The following is a 21,404-nucleotide window of genomic DNA, read 5'->3' on the forward strand; positions in this document are numbered from 1 at the left end:
AAGTACAAGAGCGACCCTTTCAGCTTTAAGACAATTTAAGCTGCTCCCATTCAAGGAAAGATGGAAAATCAGCGTGGTTCTTATTTGGCAACAAGTATCCATGTGACAATTGGGTTCAGCAGCCCAAGCAGTCTCGGGCTCTCCTCCGGGGCTGGTCTGCGCCTCCTACATTTGCCGTGCCCGCTGTGCTGCTCCATGACCCTACATAGCAGGAGGAGGGTGCTGGGATGCCTGGTGCAGCTGACCAGCTGCACTTGACGTCAGCCAGCAGCAGATTGTCCACACAGAGCATCTGAGCTGCACCAGGAGTCTGCCTGATGCCAGCCAGAGAAACAGAGGCAGGAGCTGCTGCTGCTTGGGTCCAGGTCAGCCACCCGGGCTTCACGTGTGCCCAACAGTGGAGCTCCAGCATGTCTCATCTCCACGAAGATGATTATATTTCAGAATGATTTCATTTTGCTCGTTAACAAATTGTCAGTAAAATAGGTAATTGTTCCTGGCCTGAAGTTAAACAATCCGGTTACCGAGTGTTATTTGCAGGTCAGAGAGCTGCAAGAGGTTTGGCCTTTAAGGCACCACACTGTCCCCTCTAGGAAGAGGGGTGAAGTACAAAAACATTCTACCGTGCCTTGCAGAGAAATTCATTTAACCTATAATCATTGGTATTACAGGGCTGCTTGTCCACTTTGGCTTCTCACACAATCACACACTGCAGCTCATGCAGAGCTGCCGTTCAGAGCAACTCCTACCTCTCCCTGACCCTTCCCAGCCCCTAACATAACTGCATCAATGTTGCAGCTCACTGCCTTTCCATAGGTATTTATTAATCAGGTGCATCTGCAGGGAAACAGGATCTGACTCGGCAGCACAGCTGCTCCTGCTGCTCGCTCCCCCACCCGAAACAACAGCCCCGTTCCAAAAGCTGCCTCCGTGACCGCAACACCTGCTGCAAACATCACCAGAGCGATGCTGGGCTGCCCTTCTAAGGGATACAACACTACTGGCTGCTCCCCATGAAAGAAATCCTTCAACAGCATCTTTGCATAAAACAAACGTACCTTGGTTTTGTGCTGTCTCACTCCTTTTCTGAGTCTCAGTGAGGAGCATCCAGCCAGTGTGAGTCTTTTTCAAACTTGATTCCTTATCCATATTTGGGAATTTGTGCTGGGCACTAGCTGGTACGAGGCACGTTCTTCCCACAGTGCACTTTGGGACTTGTAGTTCCCAAAAAGGAATGTTGTTTTCCAAATTGCAAGCACCGAGCAACAGAAACAGAAGGCTGAAACGCCTTTACCTCTGCTTTTGCTTGCTGCTCGGCTCTTCCTTTCACATTTGTCTGTGCAGTGGTTTCACCTTAGCCAGCCCAAATCCTTCAGGAACCTCTTCCACAGTTAAGAGCAGTGTGCCAACCCCTTGGATTCACTACTGTGTAAAGCTGCTACTGCAGAGTGCTCCTGCTGCAGCCGAGAGGGGCAGGTACATGGTCCTGCCTCCTGCAAAAAGCTATCTAGAAAAAGAGAGCTCTGATCAAGTTTTTAATCGTATTCGCCACACTGAAATGGCATAGAAAATCCCCTTTGAAAGATGCGTGTTTTGCATGTTTTGTATGTAACCCATTTGATTTTTAATTAAATAATCATAGTAGGGGGACAGATAGATGTGTCAGCTGTTTAAAAAGGTTACAGGATAAATCAATCCTGTCTCTCCTGTAGGGATCCATTTTTGAAGAGCGTTTGCACTGACTGCGGTAATTACCTTGTAACCAAGACACCCTGTTGTTTTTAAATAACAACAAAAGGAGAGAGTGGGAATCGCTGCCTGCCGGGTGCTGCCGGGGACGTTATTACGGCCGAACTCCATTAACAGAGTAAACTGCGGGCACGAGGTGCGTGAGGAGAGGCGGCCGGGAGCGGAGAGCATCCTTCAGCCGCCCGGGCGGCGCGGAGCGGAGGGCCGGGAGCGCTCTCCCGTTAGACCGTGCCGAGCGCCTTCTGCCGGGCCGAGGAGAGCTGGGACTCCCTCGGGGCTGCGACACCCTCGGGGCTGGGGCACTCTGGGGCTGGGGAACTCTGGGGCTGGGGAACTCTGGGGGCTGCGACACTCTCGGGGCTGCGACACTCTCGGGGGCTTGGACATTCTTGGGGCTGGGGCACCCTCGGGGCTGGGGCACCCTCGGGGCTGGGACACTCTGGGGGCTGCGACACTCTCGGGGCTGCGACACCCTCGGGGCTGGGACACTATTGGGGCTGGGACACCCTCGGAGCTGGGACACTATTGGGGCTGCGATACCCTCAGGGCTTGGACATTCTTGGGGCTGGGACACCCTCGGGGCTGGGACACTATTGGGGCTGGGACACTCTCGGAGCTGGGACACTATTGGGGCTGCGACACCCTCAGGGCTTGGACATTCTTGGGGCTTCGACACTCTCGGGGCTGAAATACCCTCGGGGCTTGGACATTCTTGGGGCTGCGACACTCTCGGGGCTGGGACACTCTTGGGGCTTGGACATTCTTGGGGCTGCGACACTCTCGGGGCTGAAACACCCTCGGGGCTTGGCCATTCTTGGGGCTGCGACACTCTCGGGGCTGAAATACCCTCGGGGCTTGGACATTCTTGGGGCTGCGACACTCTCGGGGCTGAAATACCCTCGGGGCTTGGACATTCTTGGGGCTGCGACACTCTCGGGGCTGAAACACCCTCGGAGCTTGGACATTCTTGGGGCTGCGACACTCTCGGGGCTGAAACACCCTCGGAGCTTGGACATTCTTGGGGCTGCGACACTCTCGGGGCTGAAACACCCTCGGGGCTTGGACATTCTTGGGGCTGCGACACTCTCGGGGCTGAAACACCCTCGGAGCTTGGACATTCTTGGGGCTGCGATACTCCTGGGGCTGGGACACTCTTGGGCTGGGACACTCCTGGGGCTGGGACACCCTCGGGGCTGGGACATTCTTGGGGCTGCAATACTCTGGGGGCTGCGACACTCCTGGGGCTGGGACACTCCTGGGGCTGGGACACCCTCGGGGCTGGGACACTCTCGGGGCTGGGCTGACGCCCGGCGGCCGCGGGGAGAACAGCCGAGGCGGGCTGTGCCCTCGGCCCCTTTCCCTCGGCAGCCACACGAGGGAGAAGATGAAGGGAGCGCGTTTTGGCAAGGACGGGCACCGATGTCGGTCCCAGAGCCACTCCCGGAGCGCCCGCAGAGAGCCCGCTTTCCACCGCTAATCTCCGGAGAGTCACAGCAGGGCTCAGGCTGGAAGAGATCACCGTGGGTCATCCCGTCCCACCTCCCTGCTCAGTCAGGGTCATCGCAGAGCACACGGCACGGCAATGCATCCAGGCGATTTTGCAGTATCTCCATAAAGGAAGACTCCACACCTTCTCTGGGCAATCTATTTCAGTGCATGGTCACCGCACAGTAAAGAAGTTCTTCTTCCCCCTGTCCAGGCGGAACTTCCTGCGCATTAATTTCTGCCCGTTGCCTCTTGTCCTATTGCTTGGTACCACTGGGCAGAGCCTGCCTTTATCCTCTTAGCACCTCCCTTTGGGTAATTATGCACATTAAAGAGGTCCCCTCTCGGTCGTCTCTTCCCAGGGCTGAACAGACCCAGCTCCCTCAGCCTTTCCTGGTAGGAGATGCTCCAGCCCCCGAGCCATGCCCGTTGCCCCGCCCGGCCCGGCAGCCGCCGACCTCCTGCGGCAGTGACTACAGGTCCCGGCGGCCCGCGGGCCGGGGATGCTCCCGGGGCGGCCCTTCCGCTGCCGGGCGGCTCCATCCCGGCTTCCCGGTGCCTGCCCGAGCGGAGCGGAGCCGGGCCGCGGCGGGGGCCGGCGGCCGAGGCGGGGGCGTGCGGGGCCGGGCGGAGCCCCGCGGCCGGCGCCATGCGGGGCGAGCCGCCCGCCTGGGCCCCGGGGCCGGCGGCCGCGCTGCTGGAGGAGGCGGCGGACCTGCTGGTGCTGCACCGCGACTTCGCCGCCGCCCTGCAGCGCTGCGAGGCGGGCTGCGACAGCCTGGGGCCCGTTCCCGGCCCCGTTCCCGGCCAGGAGAGGTGCGGGCCCGGCGGCTCCGTCGGGTGGCTCTGGGAAGCTGCTCGGTGCCGCTTCAGCGCCGGGCTGGCTTCCACCTTCAGGCCGCGCCCGCACTGCTTTGGGGTTTCTTTTAGCCCTGTCGATATGAATGTGTTTCGTCTGTGCGTTTTTTGAGGGAAGTGCGGCGTGCCCAGGAGCCTTCCCTTCGTTTTCTCAGAGTCACAGTGCATATCCTCGGAGGTCGAATTGGCCTTTTTGTAGGGGGCAAGTAGAGGGGGAAGAGGGGAAACAGAGAAGTGTGGTACCTGGGCTGCACTGAAGCCCACTTCAAGGGATGCAAGGGGAAATATGGTTGTAAGAAGCGCTTATTTAGCGTGTCTGTTCCTTACCAGTTTTGCAGAAGTGAAATGCTCCCTTTGTGTTGTGGGGATTCAGGCGCTGGCCGAGATGAACCGGTGGAGAGAAGTTCTGTCTTGGGTCCTACAGTACTACCATGTCCCTGAACATCTGCCTCCAAAAGTTCTGGAGTTGTGGTGAGTTTCTGTCTGTTGCTGTCGGATATTCACACGGGGCTCATGTTAAGTTTAATTGCAGGCCAGGCTTGGGTACTATGTGATATTTTTGTTATAAACAAAAATTGTCCAGCCAAATTAAAATGAAAAGTAAAATATTTATTTTGCAATCAAATTCTATCTAGCCAGCCACAAGGAAAGAACAGTGCTGAGCCCAGGGTCAGCCCTGGGTGTGCAACAAGAAGTCGGCCTCAGCAGAGATTTTCCTCTATGCCCACACATTTCCATCCTGGCACAAGCAGCTTTTATAGGGAAAATTCCACCTGAGGCCAAGATTTCGGCAGTCAGTCTTTTCTTCTATTCAGAGTCTATAGGTTAATAAGATTTTCTTATTTGGTGATGAAGAAGAACAATTCAGTGTCCGGGAGTTGTTGAATCCCTTGATGAAGTTTCTGGGAACACTGCATTCACATGTATCTGCCCGAGGATTTCCATGATATCCATCTCAGGTCACGAGATGAGCAGCGCCTGGGGTCCCCATATCTCTCCAGACATGGCCCATCTCCTGGTCGAGCCATGTCCTTGTCCTTTTACATGTAAATCGGGTTCTAATATACACCAGGTCTCACCTGTGAGGGTGGGGGGAACTCCTAATACAAACGTGTATACTCCAACAAATATTCAATATCACATATATCATACTAGAAATGGCACAAATTGTATCTACTACACATAATATTTTCACTTTGTGTGGTGTGAATGAGATCTGGGACAGGCCTTTTCTCTGTGTGCTGGAGCGTGCCTGCAAGATTGCTTCATGGTGACCAAGTCTAAAAGGAGTGATGCTGAGAGAGTAACATCAATAGCCACACCTGTTTTCTGCCTCAGAATTCTCTCTGTGCTTTGATCTTGACCCTGACTGATACCTCATGAGAGCTGCTCATGGATAGTAGCTGTCAGTGATGTCAGCTTCCAGAAAGACTCAGGGTTTTCTCATGCTTCTCCCTTGCATCTCAGTCTCCTGCTCTACAGCAAAGTGGGAGAGCCGCAGGTGATGCTGGAGGTCGGCAGCAGCTGGCTGAGAGCCCACGGCAACCAGAGGCTCCCCGAGTTCGGGTCGCTGCTGGAGCTGTACCTGGCGCAGGTGCTGCTGCCCCTGGGGCGCTTCGAGGGCGCGGAGGAGCTGGTGCGGGGCTGTGCCGTGTTCGACAGCGAGCAGCAGCTGGAATTCCTTGGCACCATCGGCGAGAGCCGCTGCCGCTGGACTCAGCAGGAAGAGACACGCTCGGCTGCTGAGGAGCAGCAAGACCCAGCCACAGAAACTCTTCTAGGTGGGCTTTCCCTCTGTTGTTTGTGCTCCTTTTTTACAGTTTCATTTCAAGTCAGCCCCTTACTGGCAAAGGGTAGCAAGTATTAGCTTCATATTAAGAATACTGCCATGATAAACGGGCCATGAGGAAATTAATTGTGTATCACAGCAGGAAATAAAAGACTTAATGACACCTTTGCTGAGAATTGCAAAGCATATGTAGTCTCTGCTAACATCAGAAGATGACAACTAATGCCCAGGATTGAAAGCACTGTGGAGGTTTTGCGGGTTTTTTTTTAAGTAAAAAAGGCTACCTGGCAATACTTTAAGGATATGTTCTGTTGGCTCCATGTACAGTTTGCTTCATTTCCATTTACAGTTGAGTCCAAGGAGAACAATGCCTGTCTAACATTTAAAGTACTGCTTCTTCTCCAGAGCTGTAAATCATTTGCTGTTTTCTCCCAGGACAGAAGCTGGCACTACTGTGGTATAAGATCAAATTGTAGTAGAGTAGATGCCTAAAAAAGAAGTATAATGAAGTGTATTACAAAATTGTACTCTTTCTCTGTTGTATAAAAAACCAAACCAAACCAAGCCCAACCCAACTCTCATGCAATCAGACTTCCAGTATCGTAGTTTCTTATTGGCTATATCTGTATGATTACTTTTTAAACTTTACTTTGCCCTAACAGCCCTTCTGTTCTTGTTTTCCAGGGGTGCTGTCCCAAAAGCTCCTGACCATGTTGACATTACTACGTAGAGCACTGAGGTCCATGTCAAACCACTTCTATTTACTTCCTTACAAGAAGATGCTCTTGGCTACTTTTTTGCTGTACCTGGTGGTGGTGAGATTAGACCCAGGTACAGGATTAAGTTTTCCAATTTTTAGAATTCCATTATGGTTATGGAGAAGAAGTGAGTTGCTTTTAATAAATCTGGTCTGTGTAAATGTCTCAGGGAGACAAAAAATCTGAGTGACTAGGAACTTAATGTGTTTAATGTTTCCAGCTGAAGTGATGTAGAAAGGTGAAGCTCCACAAATGCCAGTTTTCTGCAAACTTTCCAGCAGCCAAGGTACAGACTGTGAGAGGCAGGCAGAGCTGTCCTAGACTCAGCCTTTCCTCATTGAAGGAAGGAAGAGAACTAGGTTTTTATTAATTCTAGTTGGGGGTAGTTCTTTCTTAATATGTTTAGTGTATACTAGTTTTACCTAGTTAATTTTGCTAAGTTGGTTTTACCTTTTTGTTCTGCTTTGCAGCTTCTCCCACATCACTGCCATTCATTTACAAACTGGTCCAGCTCTTCCGACAGGCTTGGGCAGCTGTGCTTCCTCCAATCCATAGGCCTCCAATTCGAGACTAAGTGTCTTCCTCCACTAAAAGTGTCACCTTGGCTTGGGCATGTTACCAGGCTCTTCAGGGGCTCTTCAAATCTGAGATGTGGACTCCTGGAATTTCTTCAGACAGGGAATGGTGGTATATGAATTTCGAAGCCACAGCAAGTGTTCCTGACATTTTGCTTGGTCCTGTCCAACACTAGGGTACAGCCACTCTGTCCATACCTACAACTGAATAAGAATTCTCCTTTTCAAACACTTTGCTTTGGATGTGTGTCTCTTGAGTGAGGGTTGTGTAGCCAGTTATGAACTCTGGAAGAAGTTCTTATCCTTGCAAACGCTGAGCAAGTGTTCTCTGAACAAGTGCAATTCCTGGAGGACCAGTGATTAGGGGAATATTCTGTTTTCCCTGAAGACATCTGGAAAGCCCAGTTCCTGCAGCATGGGATTTAGGACAAGCACATTAAAGAAAAACACTGGAGAAATTAAAGCCTATTGCATTTTGAAAGCCATGTTTTTTCTCTTGTGACTGATGCCTCTTTGAACAGGCACACTGGATTTTAGTCATATTTAAGCCAGAAAGATGAGGAGTTGGGCCAAAAAGACTGTTGTGTTGTATCTACTCTTCTTAAATGCAAATTACAGCACTCAGTGCTTGTCTGATGCATAGTCATTCCTAGAAGCACTTGGTGGTGGTGGTAAGGAAATAAGTTTATTTTTTTAAATTCTATTCTATGTTATTGTATAATTGAACAGCTGAAGTTGTGGCTTTGTTTTGCTCTTTCCCTACCTCTTGCTTTGTTTATGTAGATGTCAAAAAGTCTCTCTGTATATCTAGAATTGCTCCCCAAGCCTCAGTATCCGAAGTTCTGGGTTAGATGGGAGTCATTTAGCAATGCTCTGTCATTCAGAACAAAAATTTATTTTTTATAGAAAGAGATACTTCTCTGACATCACACGACCTTCCCGAGATCATTGGTAAGAAAATTGTGCACCTGCAGGTCTGTCAGCAGACAGCTTCATTTCTGACCACTTGGGGCAGAAATTGGAGGTTTGGGGTGGAACATTAATTTCTCCTCCATCCATTCATCCATCTATCATCAGCTGACAAAAGGTAAATTCCAAGGAGGGAGCACTGATCTAAAAAAATACTGCTTTTAAACTGTTGTGTGCTGGAGGGGACAAGTTAAAGGCGAGAAACCTGGGACAAATTGACCTCTGTCATCCCAGCACCTGTGCCAAAATGGTGCAAACTCACGGATATCAGCCCAAACTACAAAATGTTGTCAGAGCAGCCTTTTTGGTGGGATCTGTTGCTTTGCTCCCTACTGGGGCACTTAGCAAACAGTCTCATCTTCACTACTAAAAACAGTTGTCCGTTTCATCTTAAATTATCCCAAAAAGAGCTACACCCAAGCATTATTGTCAGACAAACTCAGGTTATTTGTGAGTGTAATAATGACCTTCCCTAGTTGTCTCAAGAGATTTTAAAACCCAAACCAATCCCATATGCATGCCTCCCCAAAGTTTTTGTCTGCCAGGACTTTACACCAGGTTAAGTAGCACATATTTCCATATAAAAAAGTAATTTCTCATATACTCTGCACACACAGGGAAGAGCAGCCTTTGATACTGCTTTGGTATTGATATTTCAGTTTATTACTGAAACCAACACTTGATGTGAAATCAGATAGAATGAAACACAGAAGCTCTGTCTGGAGATGAGCTCTTCCAAGAAATGACCAGGATCAGTCCTCTGCCCCCCTGCTTTGCAAGGCCTCTGGTTAAATCCTTTGTAAGCCAGTTAATGAAATGGCAAACTTCACTCTTGAAGTCAGGCCAAATTCTCATCAAAGTGACTGTTAGGTAATGAACAATTTTAGCTGTAATCTTCTGGCATCATTTTTAGTTGGATGGCAGAGATGCTGTTTTGGAGGTTGGTTTGGACCAATGGTTTCAGCAGGCCATACATTTTAGGATGCTGTTAAGTGTCCTTTACTAGGACTTTTAACATTCAACTTTAAGTGTAGGTTGGTAACCTTGACTTTATTGGAGTACTACTGATTTAGAATTTATATTGTTTTTAATTCATCATGAGAAAGCAAGAAGGCAGAAATAAGCTATCAGGGTTTTTTTGCAATTAATACTGAAACTGCAGTATCTAATTTTTATAATAAAGTGACTACTGATTTACCTCTGTAGAGTTGCTTGTTTGTGCTGTGATTTGAGTATATGAAAAAAAGAAGTATTTGTTGTATTGATACACTAAAAAGTATATCATAGTTTTCAAGAATTGTTTCACATTGTTTCATAGTTTCAGCCTATTTGAATTAAGTCGAGAATGTCTTCAGTGTGAATCTGATGAGATTTAATCCACTGATGATGTTGGTAAAGTGTAAGTCTGCATTTTGGCATGGGCAAGACCAATACTACCAAGAATAAAGTATCTGGTATTCATCATTATTAGATAAATGTATCTTTATATTATTTACAACTACATTATATATTATATATAATACTATATATTATTTATAACTACAGTTCTGACCTTAATGTATTAGGGGAGAAAATTATACTAATAAAAAGTAAAAATACATAGCACAGTTCTCTGTTTCAGGGATAATGCCTGAAAACCAGTATTTTTATCAATGTAGGTACTTCATTACTAGGTTTGGGAAGTTCAGAAATTCTGAAATGAGATGCTGCTGGTTCTCCCAGCAGGTGGCAACAGACTAACAGAAAACAATTATACAAGGAACACAAGGAAAGTGTTTAAATCTTCATTCACTTACTGAGGAAGGTATTAAAATGTGTGGGAAATGCAAAGACTTACACATCGCAAATGAAAAGCAAAAGAGGATTTTGTGTGATCACCTAAGAGCTTACTAAGAGTTCACTGTTTTGTAAAATGGCATAATAATGTTCTAAAATAATCCATAATTCTGACACTATTGGTGAGTCATTTAGGTACCAGGCTTTAGGGAGGGAGTGAGGTACATCCAGTAGAGGATAAAAAGCATTTAACTGTCCTTCATTTGTCTGTTGATGTATTTCAAACTCCAGCATATTGAGTTGTGGGAAGAAGGAGGAATCATGTCACATTCAGGGTGATGATGTTTGTCTGCCCAAGGCAGTGATGGAGCCCTGTAGTCCTGGTTGTAGCTGAGTACCTGCCTGCCCATGGGAAGTGTGAATCCACTCCTTGGTTTGCTTTGCTTGTGTGCACAACTCTTGCTTTGTGTGTTAAACTATACCTCAATGCACAGGTTCCCTCTGACTCTTCTGATTTAGTGCTCAGTTGCCAGCTGGGGTTAAACCAGTACAACAGTACTTCTGAGTTCTAGATTATTCAAAAATGCCATTTGCAGAGATGTGTCTATTTTTAATTAGAGAAAAAGGCTTTAGGTTTCATATGGCAGCTCACCATCTGCCCACAGAGGTTGAATGCCAGCATCCATCAAGATGACTTACTTTCCAAGAATCCAGGTCCAGGTCATATGTGCCTCATGTCTCTATGGTCTCGCACTGGCAGAGAAAATGCCACAAAGGACAGTTGCAAACAATTTAGTAATTCACAGACCTCTTTTAGATTTTGTTGCTGCTAGAGCTGATACATTGACTCAAAGTGTGCCTAATAGGTTTTGGGTGGTGGGCTGCTCAAAGTAGTTGCTTTGAGACCCTTTTCTGATTCTCTGAAGCTGTGAGCATTAACATTTCAGATTGTCCAGAGCACTAGAGCTTGTCTGGAATGTTACTACTTCCACTAGAAGAAAAACACTAGAGCAACCTATTCTTTATTCTCAAAGCAATGAGCTAATGGTTTTCTGAAGAAATCTGAAATTCAGCTTAAGCAAAGCTGCAGATGAAAATGATAACGGACTTTCTTTGTTTAAAAACTATTATGGCTCCAGAAATTATGGCTCTGTAGCTTTTTCCAGCCAAAATCAGAGTAATTATTTGCAGGTTTACGTAAAGAACAGCAAAATGAAGACTATACCAAAGTGAGTTTATAAAAACCAGTATGAACTAGTTCTCACTGTTAAAATATAGGTGTTAAAGAAGGTACTTCTGTGTTACCAGCAGTGGCAGAACAATTTATTAGTATCATCATGACAGAGTAGATTAACCTACATTTTAGGAATTGTTTACTTAATGTCTGCTGATTAAACATCATCATAAACAGTACATTTATAAAGTCTGGGGATACATGACACATTCAAGCAATTAAGTGTGTCTTCTTCTTTGTTACCCAGGGGTTGCAAACAGGAGGATTTCTCTGCTGAGAGAAGCTGATGCTTTCCAGTGGTGAACTAGGGCAGAAAGAGCAAAGTGGTGGAGGCAACTGCACTAATTTGGTGTCAGAATGTTCCAGATAATAAACACTGTAATAAAGAACAAATTTCTTTCTGTTTGGGCAGAGAAGTGAGAGTCTGTACTGCAAGCTGTCCCATACTCCTGACAGCCTGGATGACTGACTGCACATGGAAAGAGAAATAATAGAAGTAAATTGAAATGTTAATAGAGAAGCCAGGAGATTATTTAAAAGTGCTAGTAGAGCACACTTAAGTATGGTAATTATGTTTACTTTCCATATCTCTATTTTTGTTTTTGTTCTATCCTTCTCTTTTCCATTCATTTGCTCTCTTATGCCTTCTGTACTGGAATTTAGGTGTGATTTTCATCTACAGAAGTACGTGTTGGCAGAACAGGGAGCTGGGATGGCGTGTGCATTGCAGGTGATGTAAAACCCCCAAGGTGTGAGAAAGCACGGCGTAAACACGAGTTACATGGCCACGCTCCAAATCAACAAGCGTGCCAACCCTGGCTGCACTGAGCTGGAAGCTGGGGTGTTTGTGAGCCCGGGCTGTGTGGCTGGGTTTGCACAGGAGGGGTGCTGGAGGCAGCAGGGTGACCTCGTGTCGCGGCGCTGTGACGCTGAAGCGCAGCAGCAGGTGCCAGGCCCAGGGTGCCTCCTGCCCTGCAGCCCAGAGCCAGGCTCCAGCACAGACCTGCCACCAGCGCTCCCAAAGGGAGGGAAACACCTCTGGAGACACCATGGTAAGGGGGATGGGGGCACACGGGGACTGGGAGGGCCGTGGGTGAGGGGAGGCAGTGGGGTCTGCTGTCCTTATCAGCAGGTTTTGCCACCGAACCCTGATCTCACACACCACTCACCATGTAAGAGAATGGGAAAGGAGTGCAGAAAACCTCACTGAAGCATTACCACTACATAACTATAATCTCACTAGTAATAGTGAGATTATATTATTTTATAATCCCACTATATTGGGATTATAAAACAGATATGGAGTCTTAGCTGTTTGGTACTTTCTGTTGTGACCATGTTTTCTCAACACCAATTCATTTTCATATGAGACAATTTTTTTTAGAAATAAACCAAAAAAACTTATTTACCTTTGTGTCTGTTTCAAATTAATTTAGCCCCAATGGCTATACTGTCCATAGCTATAGAGGGTATGCATGTGTGTTTCTGGAGTACATGAATCCTTTTATATATGTATGTGTTTGAGTAAGTGAAAAAAAATGCCCTTTGTTTTTAAGTGTTGGGTGTTTGTTATAAATTTGTATAAATCTTTCAAAACCTCTTAGAATGTGAAAAAATCCATTTCACCTTGTACCCCAGTATATTTCTAGCACTGAGTCTAATTTTGGTGCAGAGGAAGAGCTATGATACTTTCTGCCAGCTTATCTCACAGGCAAAATACTTACACGGGCTTCCCAGACCTAAGGAAGTGACAATGTTTGTGGAACAGCTGGAAGACTAAAGTCTGCCTTTTGCAGTAAATCCTGGAGCCAGGTATTAATTTGTTTTTTTAAGAGTCAAAGCTGTCCCAAAGGTTTAGTTTCAAAAAGGATCTGGTCCTTTCTATTGTTTCTTTATTAGACCTGTCCTGGGTCTACAGACATTAGTGGTGGGATGTGAAATATGAGTTTGGAACAGGCTCCAAAATAAAATATCACATAAAGATCAGTTTACTCTGACTGTGACGCTGCAGAAGGCCCACCCTCTTCCCTTGTGAAAGTCTGGCATCTATTTTAATGCTGTTCACTATGCAAAGTCAGAAACCTCTTTTTCACTGTCTTCTCTCTTTGGCAGAGTATTTCCAAATTCCAGAGTATTTCCTGCTGGGGAAGAAGATGAAATGGCCCAAAATACAGAGTTGAGATATAGTTTCAAACTAGTGCAGCTGAAAACTCAGTCTGAAATGTCTTCAACTACAGTCCTATATGAAGCTTTACTATATTAACATCCTAAGGCAGCATTTACTTGTTCTATCTGTGAAAAAACAGACCAATTCCTCTACATACCTAAAGAAGTGAGCAAAGCAGCTCTTTAAGTTTAAAATACTGCTTGACTTGTAATTGTTGTTTTGCTTTAAAAGATATCCTTTTTAAAATCCAGTTGGCATCATTGCTGTGTTTGAAAAGAAAAGAAACACTTAATTTTCTTGCTGCCTGCCAGCCTCACAGATTTACACTGGGATTTGAAAGAAAAGGCAGGAGCCTGCCCTGTGGAAAGTCAGCATTAATTGAATTCCCTAAGCCCAAATATGCCTTAGGTGTCTCCTGAATAATCCTCCAAATTGCAACACACTGACTTAAGAAGCCCCACTGTCACTCAACTCAGAGACTTTTGCACAACTCAATTGACAAAAACAGGGTTGTGCAAGTACACTTGAGAGCTCATGCATTTGCAGAGTCAGCAAAAAATTTCAGCTTAGAAATGAGTACTAAATCAAAATGATTTATTTCCTTGAATGAAAGATTTAAATTGAGCTTTCATGTTCATTTGAACTCCTGGGGAATGACTAGCTGGAGCAGTGCTGAATTTTGAAATTCTAGTTGCTTCTGGGAAAATGTCTTCAGTTATGTTTCTTAAACACAAATACATGTGAAATTGTGAAGAAAACACTGCTCCAGAGATTTTGCTGGTGACACATTGTGACTGAAAATTTAGTTTTTGGGAAGGATACATTTAATTCTCAGATCACAGAATGATTTTGCTAGGTAAGCAGTTACAGAATTTAATTAAAAAAAAAAAAACAAAACTGGTCAAATCTGATAGTGCCATTGGTTATCTCTAAATGCAATATTACAAAACAAGAATGAGTGAGAACCATCCTCTGCCCTTAAAGCCAGGCCTGCTTCATAGCTGGGCATCTCAATTCTCCTTCCCTCTCCAAAGCCCGGCAGTGGTCAGTGAGCTGGTCACTGGAAACCATTCTTGACAATTAGTTGTTTTCTGCATGGTGCCCAAGCATTGTCTGAAAAAATATTAACTGGCCTAGGCCAAAACTGTGCCAATTTTTTGAATTATCAATCAACACAGAAGATGACAGGCCAGCGTGCAGTACTATGACCTGTCTTTTTTTATTCCCTAGGATAGACAGGGCCCTGGGGATCACAAAACCAGAGCTCAGGCAGCTTTAATTGCTCCAAAACAGAAACCAAATCTAAAAATATACACATACATGAAACCACTCTGTCCTCAAAAAAACTTTTCACTACACACTATGCACAGAGTTGCAATTGCTGGGACTAATCCAGAAGTATTTGCTTTATAATTTTGCTTGTGAACTTATGAAATCCAGCACCAGGGCCTTCATGCTCCTGTATTTTTAAGTGTACAGGATTTTGGAGCAATTGACACCTGCCTGCTTTAGCCTGGTGTTACAGAGTTTTCTCTTCCTGGCTGCTACAGAAACAATGCTGGAAATCATGCAAATACACTATACTGTAATGGCACTGCCTGACAAGCAATGGACCCATGATGTGAAATTAATGCCTGCTCAGGAGCTGGAAGGAACATTTGTTTTGACCAGGAAAATCTGGAATAATTTCCTTAGGTGAAAGCAACTCTTCCAAGTTTCCACGCTGGCGTGCTATCAGAGGGTAGAAGGATCAAAAGGCATCACCTGCCTTGGGTTACATAAGGGTGAAGGATGCCACATGGCTGTGTCAGGTTCCAGCCAGGAGTAAAAATAAACTAAACTGGGATGTGCTTCTCAGCAGAGCCAATCCAGGAAGAAAGGTGGGGTTTGTGTAATTGAAAATAATTTTTCCTGACTGTTTTAATATACTTCTGTAGTATAGCACACAGATCTCAATTTTTTAAAGAACTGTCCCAGTATCTGGCATGTGCATGTGCAATCTCATTGTGGTCATGGGACTGAACAACCACATGAACAGCTGACAGTGACAATTCACTGTCTTTTTTGGAAAAGCAATACACTGGGAAAAGGTAAACACCAGGAATAAGGAGGGTTAGGGTACACTGATTTTTCTGACCCTGCCTCTCCTCTCTCCCTTCAGCGCGAGTGCATCTCTGTTCATGTTGGCCAGGCTGGAGTGCAGATAGGAAATGCGTGCTGGGAACTCTTCTGTCTGGAGCATGGCATTCAGCCTGATGGCACCTTCAAGGACCTGCAGGACAAACTCGGCTCTGATGACTCTTTTACCACATTTTTCAATGAAACAGCCACTGGGAAGCACGTGCCACGGGCTGTAATGGTGGACTTGGAACCAACTGTGGTAGGTCAGTATAGAAACAAACCTGCAAAATGGAGATGAGACTGCTTTTCCCCATATCAGCGTGCTGTGTCACCAGTCTTCACTGGCACAAAGTGGCCCTTTGCACCTCAGGCTACCACTAGGTAGCATTAAATTAATTTTCTTGTGACATAGGATGCCACATTCTATCACAGGTGTTGCAAACATAAGAACAAGAGGACCCCCAGCAATTTAATAGCTGGTACAAAGAGTGCATACAACTTCTCTTTGCATCAATAATTAACTTTTAGGTTTGTTTATCATTACATTTTTGCCATTCAGATTCTGCTTCAGTTTGGATTCAAAGCGGGACCCTGACCGCTTCCCTCCAAGAATAGAAGAATGTCTAAAAATTGGGACACCTGAATTTCTTCACACTTTTTTTTTCTGGGGACTTGTGGATGCAGGCTGTACTTGTCACCAACAAGCTCATGAGAAGATAAGTGGCTGGATTGAAGATGCACAATAAATCAAACAAATGCAACAATGAAAAAATGCTCCAGAGACATTTCCCTTCTCAATCAGCATCTGTCTTTTGGCATCATGAGCTCCTGTGACTGAGAGCATGCACTGGTGCCAACAACAACCAGAATTTGTTGGCACTAGAGCACATTCTTACAATTTCTCTTTCTTCTTCAGATGAAGTACGGACTGGCACCTTCCGGGAACTTTTTCATCCAGAGCAGCTGATCACTGGAAAGGAAGATGCAGCCAATAACTATGCCCGTGGCCACTACACCATTGGCAAGGAAAGCATTGATATGGTGCTGGATCGTGTCCGTAAGCTGGTAAGACCCAGTAGTTCTGAAACAGCAGTTTGGACTCTGCAGATGAAAGAAGGGCAGAGCTAACAGCTTGTTAATTGCAAACAATACCGACGGTTCAGAAAAGAGATCGCAAGTCACACAGATGGTATCTTGGACGTGGTATAGAAGAGAGAAGCCCAGTAGCTCACTTCCCAGCTGCATGCCTCCAGGCATTTTTATAAAGTAGTTACAAATATATAATTTTTCATTATTAGCACAGCCCTACAGCCCCAGTTCTGATACTGAAGGGTGGGCTATGCAGTTGTACATTGCTGGTTTCAGCTAGAATAACAGAGCAGTGTGGAGTTCAGAGAGAGAGAGGCCCCGACAGATCCCTCTGTCAAAAGCTGAGACAGCCAGGAAAGCAAAGGTTGGAACTATCACAAACCTTTTCCCAGGAAAACTTGACATGAAATCTATGCTGTATACTGCCTAGGACTGCTCACTCCTTCAGCTCACAGAGCAAAGTCTTTCCCACCTTTTCCAGCTGCCGCTGTTTCACTTTCTCTTTTGCCTTCTAGACTGATGCCTGTTCTGGGCTGCAAGGATTCCTGATCTTCCACAGCTTTGGTGGTGGTACCGGCTCTGGATTTACCTCCTTGCTGATGGAACGCCTCTCTGTGGATTACGGAAAGAAGTCCAAACTGGAGTTTGCCATCTACCCAGCCCCTCAGGTCTCCACTGCTGTGGTGGAACCCTACAATTCCATCCTGACCACGCATACCACACTGGAGCATTCCGACTGCGCCTTCATGGTGGATAACGAGGCCATCTACGACATCTGCCGCCGCAACCTGGACATCGAGCGGCCCACCTACACCAACCTGAACCGCCTGATCAGCCAGATTGTGTCCTCCATCACCGCCTCTCTGCGCTTCGACGGTGCCCTCAACGTGGACCTGACGGAGTTCCAGACCAACCTGGTGCCCTACCCGCGCATCCACTTCCCCTTGGTGACCTACGCCCCCATCATCTCCTGCGACAGAGCGCACCACGAGCAGCTCTCGGTGGCCGAGATCACCAACGCCTGCTTCGAGCCCAACAACCAGATGGTGAAGTGTGACCCGAGGCACGGCAAGTACATGGCCTGCTGCATGCTCTACCGTGGTGACGTCGTCCCCAAGGACGTCAACGTGGCCATTGCTGCCATCAAGACCAAGAGAACCATCCAGTTTGTCGACTGGTGTCCGACAGGCTTCAAGGTGAGTAGGGCTGCCACAAGCTTCTCTTTAGTGTTGAAAGGGGAGGTTCAGTCTAGTAGAAAACTTGTATTTTTAAAGTTTTCTGTCTCATCTCTTTCTCCTATTTCCCCCGGAACACAGGGGAATATAGATATTTCCCAGTGAACTTAAGAAGGATGCATTTATATAAAATATGACTTTTCTCCTTTGGACATCCCATTGACACAGGCTCTTACATATTTAAATAAGTGAAAATTCAAAGTGCGTATGGGTTAAAATTGAAAGAAATTTTAATTTCAGATCTGATCTTTGGAACAGCCAATGAGCATTGCCTCTGAGGCACAATCTAAAACTGATGAAATATCAAAGCTGATAAAATTAATAAAGGAAGTGCTGATATTGGGGAATCTCTTAGTTAACCTAGAAATATTATACAGCCTATCCCCACTGGTTACACAGCAGTGTCTGGAAATATATTTTCAACAATAATACAGACATTACCAGTGGAAAAGTATTTCTCATACAAACAGCTCCTTCAACAATGAAAACTTCCAACTGGGAACCAGCTTTTTATGTACCACTCTACCCCAGCATCTGTAACTTCACTCATCTTTCTTCAGCTCTTTGACTGCCTCCTGCTGTTTTACAGCCTTGTCTCACATTCCCATTTCCAGGTGGGGATCAACTACCAGCCTCCTACAGTTGTTCCTGGTGGAGACCTGGCCCAAGTTCAGCGGGCGGTCTGCATGCTGAGCAACACCACAGCCATCGCTGAGGCTTGGGCAAGGCTTGACCACAAGTTTGACCTGATGTACGCCAAGAGAGCTTTTGTGCACTGGTATGTGGGTGAGGGCATGGAGGAGGGAGAGTTTGCAGAGGCCCGAGAGGACCTGGCTGCCCTGGAAAAGGACTATGAAGAAGTGGGAACTGACTCATTTGAAGAAGAGAATGATGGGGAGTGATTTTAAAATACATTTTGTTCCTGGTGAGCACAGAATTGTCTCTGCATCACTGTACTGCATGTGTCAACAATTAGGTCAGCTTTTCTGTACGTTAAATTTATGAACATAAATTTAGGGGAGGACATTTTTTATTACATAAATGACAGGCAAATTTTCCTGTATGACATCATCAGCTGTAGTAATGCCCCACAACTCCCAGTAATGTGAAAAGACTTGCTCTCCCTTGCACATTTAATGTGAGCCTCTCTAAGCTCTAGTGTACATGATAAACTCACTACATTCCATGGAGATGATCCCAAAAAGCTGCAGAGCCCTGCTTCCTGCTCCTGCATAAGCAAACAGGGACACCACAGACACCTGCCAAAGCCGGGATTCTATGGGATACCCAGTCAGCTACAGCACTCTGCGGGATGTTTGGAAAGTCATGGCAATCAGGTGAAGTCCCAGGGGACTGGAAAAAGAGAAACATTGTCCCCAGTGTTAAAAAGGGCAGAAAGGAGGCTCCTGGTGGCTGCCAAACTCTTGGCCTCACCTCTGTGCCTGGGAAGATGGTGGGAGAAATCCTCCAAGAAGATATGCCAAGGCATAAGGAGGGTAAATTTAATTGGATATTCATGGAAAAATTAACTGGGCACTTATGCATGGAGTACCTAGATGCTCATGCATAAACTAATTGGGAATTTATTAACACCTTTGTGCAACAAATGAGATATTGTCCTGCTTTTTGATTAGGTTCTCCTACATGCATTTGTGATCCTCCTTGCTCATTTCAGAATCTGGATTATTTTTTTATGATGCTAATAGAGAATTCCTTTCAAGAAGGACCTATAAAAAGTGAGGCAATTCTTAGAAATACCCAAGTTGCCTTTCAAGACTGAACTTTCAAACCTGAAAACCTTTGTGGGACTGATTCTGCCAGATTTTCTCTCAAAAAGTAAGACAATATCTCTCCTTTGTTCACAGTTGTGTTCATAAATTCTCAGTTAATTAACACACGACTGTTAATTACCTCACATTTCCCACCCTTTCCCCCTTATATTTCTCATCCTTTTTCCACCTCATGTTTTCTGCCCCTTTTTCTTCTCTTTTTTCATCTCATCTTTCCTGCCATTTTTCTCTCTTTTTCTGCCCTTCCCCCCCTCTGTTTAAATACCAAATGTTGAAAAAAGGGAGATTTTCCTTCAATTAAACCCTAAATAATGGAAAAGGCAAGTTTTCCTTTAATTGATACCCTTAAAATCACAGGTGAAGGTGGATCCCCTTCAATTTAAACACATAGAATAATGAAAAAGTAGGTTTTGCCCTCAATTTAAACCCCTTTTCCATCGAACTCCTCTTTTTTCTGATGTCATTGGGGCACACTGGGGAGGGACTGGGCAGGAGACTAGAGGCATTGTGAGGGGATTGGGAAGATGAAATAAAAAAGAGAAAGGAAAAGGATTTTCCCTGTGCTGCCCCACCTGCTCAGGTGTGCTGCTCCCCTCTCCTGTCCTGGGGCACAGGGATTGTCCCTTTGCACACCCTGAGCAATGCCCCAGGAGCACCCAGGTGTCCCCCCTGCCCTGCAGATGTGTCACGGCTGTCCCTGGAGAGATTCCAGAGATCACCCACTCCAGCAGGTACAGTAACTCCCTGAGAGCTGCCCTTGGCAGGGCCAGCCCCTCCTCATCCTCACTGAGCACACCTGGGGCTGCTTCATCCCCTCCTCATCCTCACTGAGCACACCTGGGGCTGCTTCATCCCCTCCTCATCCTCACTGAGCACACCTGGGGCAGCCCTGACCCTCCTCATGCTCACTGAGCACACCTGGGGCAGCCCTGACCCTCCTCATGCTCACTGAGCACCCCGGAGCTTCCCTGGACACTGATTTACGCAGGGATTTCACTAAATCCCACTCTGAGTCTCACTCAACAAGCCAAGCAAACCTTGCTGCTGTTCACATTGTTATTAGTAAAAATGATCAAGCCGAATAAATAATAAAATGTTACATGTAATATGGATAATTGGTGTCTATAAATAGATATATATAGATATCATATGTTATATTGCCGAGAGATATTTGTATAAAATTTTAAGCATGTGAGTCAGAGCCAGGGGATTGCCTCACATATGTCGAAACCACCTGACAAGAGGGAGGAGGACTTCATTTACAAATGAATAAACGTAGCTGGCCTGGAGATGTGTCATTCCCCAAGGTGACCCGAGGAAGTCCCAAGCTCGACTGGATAAATATCTAAGATTGAGACAGCTGGAGCCACCAGAAAGATACATCTCAATGCCAAGTTCCAGTAACTCAATCAGGGACATACATCACGCTCTCGGACACGGTTTTCTCCAACTCAATGTAGAGAAAAGAAACTCCATTAATATGTGAAAAACACCAATCACTTGGTTTTTAAAATTTTTAAAGTTTAATAATAATATATAAAAATAGTAATACAATTAGAGTAGTAAAATTTAGAGTTAGGACAATTACAAGACAATAAAAAGCAAAGAATTCTGGGTGTCCGGATGCTCTTGGACACTAAGTAACGACAAGCATGCCTTGTGTACAAAGGAATAACCTTAAAAGCAATAGCTTGTTGCATATTTATACATCTCATACATGATGCATAAATTCCTTGCAAATTAAGAGCTTTTTTGGTTTTTGTCAACTTCTTCCCCTTAATCCTGGTGGTTCCAAAAAGCTGGAGAGAA

General features: G+C 45.8%; 2 protein-coding genes across 2 annotated transcripts; both read left to right on the plus strand.

The window, feature by feature from the left end:
- The first annotated feature begins 3,883 nt into the window (after positions 1-3,883).
- On the plus strand, positions 3,884-9,790 carry PEX26 (peroxisomal biogenesis factor 26). The gene is made up of 5 exons (XM_021551980.3): positions 3,884-4,050; positions 4,423-4,563; positions 5,560-5,873; positions 6,566-6,712; positions 7,110-9,790. The coding sequence occupies exons 1-5, from the start codon at positions 3,884-3,886 to the stop codon at positions 7,211-7,213; spliced, it is 873 nt and encodes a 290-aa protein (XP_021407655.3). The 3' UTR covers positions 7,214-9,790.
- Positions 9,791-12,077: 2,287 nt separating this feature from the next.
- TUBA8 (tubulin alpha 8) lies at positions 12,078-18,817 on the plus strand. Its single transcript, XM_021551910.3, has 5 exons — positions 12,078-12,245; positions 15,522-15,744; positions 16,398-16,546; positions 17,086-17,766; positions 18,420-18,817. The coding sequence occupies exons 1-5, from the start codon at positions 12,243-12,245 to the stop codon at positions 18,705-18,707; spliced, it is 1,344 nt and encodes a 447-aa protein (XP_021407585.1). The 5' UTR covers positions 12,078-12,242; the 3' UTR covers positions 18,708-18,817.
- The last annotated feature ends 2,587 nt before the right edge of the window (positions 18,818-21,404 follow it).

The sequence above is a fragment of the Lonchura striata genome, chromosome 5, assembly GCF_046129695.1.
Source record: "Lonchura striata isolate bLonStr1 chromosome 5, bLonStr1.mat, whole genome shotgun sequence".
Classification (NCBI taxonomy): Eukaryota; Metazoa; Chordata; class Aves; order Passeriformes; family Estrildidae; genus Lonchura; species Lonchura striata.